This window comes from Suncus etruscus, chromosome 10, assembly GCF_024139225.1.
Source record: "Suncus etruscus isolate mSunEtr1 chromosome 10, mSunEtr1.pri.cur, whole genome shotgun sequence".
Lineage (NCBI taxonomy): Eukaryota > Metazoa > Chordata > Mammalia > Eulipotyphla > Soricidae > Suncus > Suncus etruscus.
Window position 1 is genome coordinate 29,549,285 of NC_064857.1, and position 6,379 is coordinate 29,555,663.

Genomic DNA, 6,379 nt, shown 5'->3' on the forward strand with positions numbered 1-6,379 from the left:
TAACCATCACTACAGCCCCTACTTGGGTAAATGGCCCACAAATGTCCTGACATCCTGGCCAGGAACCTCACCTTCTATTTTATCATATTTCCCGCTGGACTGAAAACCCCTAGGTCTGCATTTATCTTGGAATACCCAATGGTTATAGAGCTCATGGGTTGGTTTAGAGTTAGACCATATATGCCCTGAACACTCTAATTTCTGTGCCGATCATGGTCTGCCACAATGTGGGCCCAGGAGCGCCTTAGTTTCTTGCACTGCAATGAAACAGCAAAAGCTGCTGCACAGCGATGTGCTCTGATGCATGACAGACACATACTGACAGTGTCCTACTTGGCAAGCAGTCCCTGGGTTTTGGACCTGCATGTGTGGTGACTTCCTTCCTCGAGTTCTTTACAGGGGATCGGGTTTTAGAAAAGGCCAAACTCAAGGAGCTGCGTGGGCACAGTGGCCCCTCTGGGTCTTAGCCCACCCACTGAGACCTGAACTCACGCGGCGCGATGGAGTTGCTGCAGCAAGTGGGCGACCCGGGAGCGGGCAGCGGCGGCCATGGCTGGTCCCAGGCTCTTGGGGGACCCCGCCCCGCCCCCTCTGCCAGCCAATCGGGACCTCGGGACTCCCGCCACGCCTACTCCAGCAGGCAGCCCCGCCCACAGCACTGGCAACCCAGCTCTGGCTTAACTCATGCTGGTTCAAGGCCCTAAAAGCTAATTCCATTGATGGTTGGGACTGATGGCTCTGGACAAGAACGCGGTGCTGAAAGGGGAGAAAGTGACACACTTGCAAGGCACACCACCACTGATAATCGTGCAGACCAGAGTCAACAGGGAAAGAGAAGCAAATTGCCTGCCCTAGAGACAGGCAAGGAGGATGGGAGGGAAATAGGGGACAGAGGGTGTTCTGGTGAAGGATAGTGTACATTGTATGTTTGAAACCCAAAAATGAACAATTTGTGAACACGGTGTTTAAATAAAGCAATAATAATAATAATTAATAATAATAAGCTAATTTCTAGGGTACCTCTGCCAGTCTACCCAAAGATAATAGAGACCCAGTCAAGGACTGGTTCATGGTAGGAAGGTGGTCTCAATAAGCAAAGTGAAGTAAGGCAAGAAGAGATCACCTAGTAGACAATGATAGTTGGAAATGCTCACTGACAACAGGGTGCTGAAAAGATGTAAACTGATATCCAAGATGCCCATTCACAATATTGCACGTGTCTAAGAGGGGAAAAGAGACAGAAAAGAAACACGCAAGCAGGAGGGCAAGCAGGAGTGAAGGAGGGAAGGCACTGTTAAGGTATATGTGTACTAGTGAAAAGATATGTTGGACATTGTAAGACTGAAAATCATGAACAACTCTGTTAACTATCTCATGGTGATTCAATTAAAAAAAACTTAGGTAATATTTAAAAATATAGTTACAGATAAAAGGCCCCAGTTAAGAATCTGAAAAGGTTTTAAATGCTCTGTGAATAGGTTGACTTTTGATGAAACTTTCTCTACTCAGAGCTTATGAGCCAGCAAGCACACATTTCCCTGAGGAAAAGTTTGATGGGACAATGCTCAAGTTTTACTTAATTCAGAAAGTACTGTAAGGAGTAACAAATGAAATTTTTTTTTGTTACCTATGAAATCTGAGTTCATAGCAATTTTTACAAGTGATTCACAAGTAACAAAATTAATGTCCAATTTTCCCACTGATTGTTAAGACTAAAAGGAAGGACAGGATGCGTTATCAAAGTCTGGGGGGGGGGGCGGAGTGATAGCAATGGAGGTAAGGCATTTGCCTTGCATGCAGGACCGTGGTTTGAATCTCAGCATCCCATATGGTCCCCCAAGCCTGCCAGGAGCAATTTCTGAGCATAGAGCCAGGAGTAATCCCTGAGCGCTGCTGGGTGTGACCCAAAAACCAAAAAAAAAAAAAAAAAAGTCTCTGGGAGGCTGGAGCAATAGCACAACAGGTAGGGCTTTTGCCTTGCAGGTGACCTACCCAGGATAGACCTGGGTTTGATTGCCTGAGAATCCATGTGGTCCCCTAAGCCTTCCAGGAGCGATTGGGCCATACCTGGCGGCGGTCAGGGGGTTACTACTCTTGGCTATCTGCTCAGAAATAGCTCCTGGTAGGCACAGGGGACCATATGGGACACTGGGATTCGAACCAACCACCTTAGGTCCTGGATTGGCTGCTTGCAAGGCAAACACTGCTATGCTATCTCTCCAGCCCCAGGGAGCGATTTCTGAGTGCAGAGCCAGGAGTTAACCCCTGAGCACCATCAGATGTGGCCCCAAAAATCAATCTTTTTTTTTTTTTTTAGAAAAAAGTCTCTGGTTATTTTTGAATGACACCCAAGTGTTTAGGATTTCATCTAATCTGCACTTTGAAAGGAGCCTGGAACCATGTGGTCTGGCAATGAACTTGATTTGACATGAAAAGTACACCATTACTGTACTCCCTCTATGGCCCCTGGATTTGGATCTTACCAAAAAAAAAAATCTACTCAGAAGCTAAACTAAGAAATAAACTTAAGAAATTAAGCCTAGGGTAAACTAGAAATAAACTAAGATAAACTAAGAAATTAAGCCTAGGGTAAAAATTTCACATCTTACTCAAGCCAGTTCTGACAAAGGAAGCACAATATTTTAATTCAAGATCTAGTTAATTTTGTTTTTTTTTTTGGGGTGCCACACCCGTTGATGCTCAGGGGTTATTCCTGGCTATGGCTCAGAAATTGCTCCTGGCTTGGGGGGGGACCAGATGGGACACTGGGGATAGAACCGTGGTCTGTCCTAGGCTATCACTTGCAAGGCAGACGTCTTACCTCCGGCCCCAAGATGTAGTTAAATTTTTTCACAATCACACGTTACTTGAAAACAAGCTTTGAGGGCAGGAGCAACAGCACAGAGGTAGGGTGTTTGCCTTGCACCCAGCCAACCAGGGATGGACCTGGTTTCAATCCCGGGCATCCCATATGGTCCTGTGAGCCTTCCAAGAGTGATTTTTGAGTGCAGAGCAAGGCGTAACCCTGAGTTCTGTAGAGTGTGGCCCAAAACCAACCCCCCCCCCAAAAAAAAAGCTTTGAAAAAATTGGGTACAGAGCTAATCTGGATTCAATCCCTGGCATCCACTAATGCTACCCAAATCTGACAGCAGTCAGATGGAAACCCTGAGCACCGACAGAAAAAATCTGGGGATATAAATGTTGAGAAAGAATTATTTTTTAGACAGAAAATGTAAATAATCTGTACCCTGAGGTCAAATGATCAAAGATTTCTACCATGACTATTGCTCAAAAGAAAAAACAAAAACAAACAAACAAACCAGAAATTGAACTTTCTTATGATCCAGCAATACCACTCCTAGGGATATGCCCTAGGAACACAAAAATACAAAAATGTTCTCTGTACTCTGATGATCACTGTGGCACTATTTACAATAGCCAGAATTTGGAAGCAACCCAGGTATCTGGCAACAAACGAGTGGCTAAAGAAACTGTGATACATACAATGAAATACTATGCAGACATTAGAAAGTCATGAAATCTGTTTATACATGAATAGACATGGAGATTATTATGCTGAGTGAAATGAGTCAGAGGGAGAGGGAGTAATTTCATTCATCTGTGGGATATAAGGAAAAATAAGACAGTGTGAGAATAGATATGAGGATTAGGAGGACCAGTTCATGAATCAGCTTGCTACAGAGTGCAGTTAAGAGAATGGTAATAGTACTGAAGGCAGTGCAAAAAAATGGGCAGACCCAAGAGCAGGTGAGGTGGAAAGTGGGGGTGTAGGAGGGAAGAGGGCATCAGAGTGGGTGAGAGGGAAATACTGACAATGGTGACAATAAGTGCACACTGGTGAAGGTTGTATATTGTATGACTGTAACTTGATCATAAAAAACTTTATAAAAAAAAAAGAAAACCACAAAAAACCCCAACCCAACCTGTAGTATGAACCACCTTGTAACCATGATTTTAAATTAAGAAAGGATTCATATCATTAGACACTTTTATTAAATAACCTTTACAAAACTAACTGTAAATCCAGTTTTGAAACTGCCCTTTCCTTTCCCCCGCTTTGGTAAACACACAAATTTGCTATAAAAATATCGCAGGAATGCAAAAAACCAAACTATTATACTTTCCCTCACCCCATCTCCAGAGTTAAAAAGAACAACAAAAACATCACAATCATGTTTAAGAAGTAGTTTTCCTAGATCGGAACACATTCTTGCCTTAACTGTCCAAGTACATACTTGAGTGGCCACAAAATGTTGGCGGCGGGGGGGGGGGGGGGTCATTTATTTGCAGAATTCAGTTTTATGCTACCGAGGCTCCAGAGAGCAATTCTGTTATCCCTTCAATCTCAAGGGTAGCTACTTCCAGTATCAGTCCCCCCAAACTAGAAGTTAACATTAACAGTGCAGAAATTCCCGGGTGGGCAACTCCGGAGGAAAACTTACTTCCTCCTCTTTCCACCTGGGTTTTGCCCCCCTTTCCTCCTACCACTCAAGCCGGGGGACCTGGAATTATTCATCATCTTGCCTCCCAAGCCTCCTTTTCTCTTTCCTCCCTGACCGGGCGGACCCCCTTTCCTCTTGCCCCCAGGCCCTGGCCTACCCCCCTTCCTCTTGCCCTTCTGACTCATTTTCCTCTTCTTAGCCGCCTCCTCCTGATCCTCCTCCCTCATCTGCTTGTTGGTGGCCCTGATCACGTCCAGCTGAGGCTTCTTGCTGTTCATGACTCGCAGCAGCTCCAACTGACCCTTTCGCTCGGCTGCAAAGTCCCCAAAGACGGGTTGAAACTTCCTCTTCTTGCCAGCACCTCGGGGGGTCTTCTCCTTGGGCAGGCGTTCCTGGAAGCGCCCTACGGAGGCGGTGGAGACCTTGGCCACTTGCATGGCACGACCCAACTCCTCCTTGCTCTGATGCCCGGTTGGGTGCAAGCCTGCCGTGCTGGGCAACTGAGTCTTGTGCGCTCGGGCCAGATTCCTCAGCCGATTCAGCTCGTTCTTGGCCACCCTCTCCTTCTTGGCCTGGACGCGCTTGGCGAACTGGTCTTCCAGGGGGTCTGCATTGCCGGGCACCTCGATGAGCCACTCCTTGGTGTCGTCGCGGGCACGCTGGTAACCCCATCGCCGTCGCCACTGACCTGCCACTTCGTCCCACACCAAATTGGTCTTCTTTTTGGGCTGGATGCCCTTGAGCCGGGCGAACTGCTGCCAGCGCGTGAGAGGCCTAGGCTTGGGCACGGGCTTCTCCCGGGGCAGGCGGGTGGTGGGTTCGGGCAGACGCGCCACCAGGGCCTCCTCCACGCGCTCCGTGGGCAGCTGCCACAGCTGGTTGATGAGCAGCTGCGTGTTGTCCCGGGCCAGGTCCTGCAGCTGCTTCTCCAGGCTAGGCCCCGCGCGCTGCAGCATCTCAGCCACGGGGTTCCTGTCCAAAGCCAGCAAATTGCCCAAATCGAACTCTAACTCCAGTTCTTTGTGGACCGTGATGCGCCGCAGCTTCTCCGCCTCCTCCTGCTCCGCTTTCGCCAGCAGCTCCTCCACGTTTTGGCTTTCCATCACTCCAGGACCGGGACCCGGCGCCGCCATGTTCAGCTCTCGCATCCGCTTTGGGAACAACTCCACGTGCGGTTTCCGGTCGGCTTGCTCCGGAAGTTAAAGCTCGACTTCCGGAACACCCCGGAAGTGATTCCCGCTAGCGCGCTCGCTCATGGGTGAAACTAGATGTTTCCGGAAGAGGGCGCTGTGGGAAAGTGAATAGAATTAGAGAAAAGCCTTTTTTTGGGCTGTTGCCGGGATGTTGAGCGGGCCTGGAGCCTGGGAGCTTTGAGTTTTCTTTCCACTTACAGCATCTCATTGTGGTTTACTGCAGTGCTTTATTTCTTTTTTAACTTTTTTTGTGCAAAGTCATACTTTTTTTCATGAAAAATAAAAAAATATGAGGCACACCATCATTAGAAAAGATTAAATTTTTTCTTAATTAGTTAACAGTTTAAAAAAGTTCCATCTTCAACATAAATATTTCAGCTTAATTCCAATGTATAAATAAATGAAACAAAATTAAAAATTTAAATTTTGACATGTCATCTTGCTATAAACAAACCATGAACTATTTATATATATATATATGAATATATGAATACATTCATGTTTGACTATCTGTTGACATGAATATATGAATACATTCATGTTTGACTATATTTTATTTTTAATATCTTTGACTTTTTTTTTTTTTTTTTTTTTTTTTGGTTTTTGGGCCATACCCGGTGATGCTCAGGGATTACTCCTGGCTCTGCGCTCAGAAGTCGCTCCTGGCTTGGGGGACCATATGGGACGCCGGGGGATAGAACCGCGGTCCGTCCAAGGATAGT

At 46.5% G+C, this 6,379-nt stretch overlaps 2 protein-coding genes across 2 annotated transcripts in view; both read right to left on the reverse strand.

Annotated features, from left to right (window-relative positions):
- Positions 1-551, reverse strand: part of ADHFE1 (alcohol dehydrogenase iron containing 1) — a 36,719-nt gene extending 36,168 nt beyond the window's left edge. The window contains exon 1 of the mRNA XM_049781823.1: positions 493-551. Coding sequence (XP_049637780.1) covers positions 493-551 — 59 coding nt within the window. The remainder of the gene's footprint in view (positions 1-492) is intronic.
- Positions 552-4,322: 3,771 nt separating this feature from the next.
- Positions 4,323-5,622, reverse strand: RRS1 (ribosome biogenesis regulator 1 homolog). Its single transcript, XM_049781829.1, has one exon. It carries the CDS (start codon positions 5,610-5,612, stop codon positions 4,461-4,463), a length of 1,152 nt encoding a protein of 383 aa, XP_049637786.1. The 5' UTR covers positions 5,613-5,622; the 3' UTR covers positions 4,323-4,460.
- Positions 5,623-6,379: the final 757 nt, after the last annotated feature.

Excerpts from the sequence above, each read along its gene's own strand:
- RRS1 (XM_049781829.1), bottom strand. The coding sequence starts at position 5,612 with ATGCGAGAGCTGAACATGGCGGCGCCGGGTCCCGGTCCTGGAGTGATG.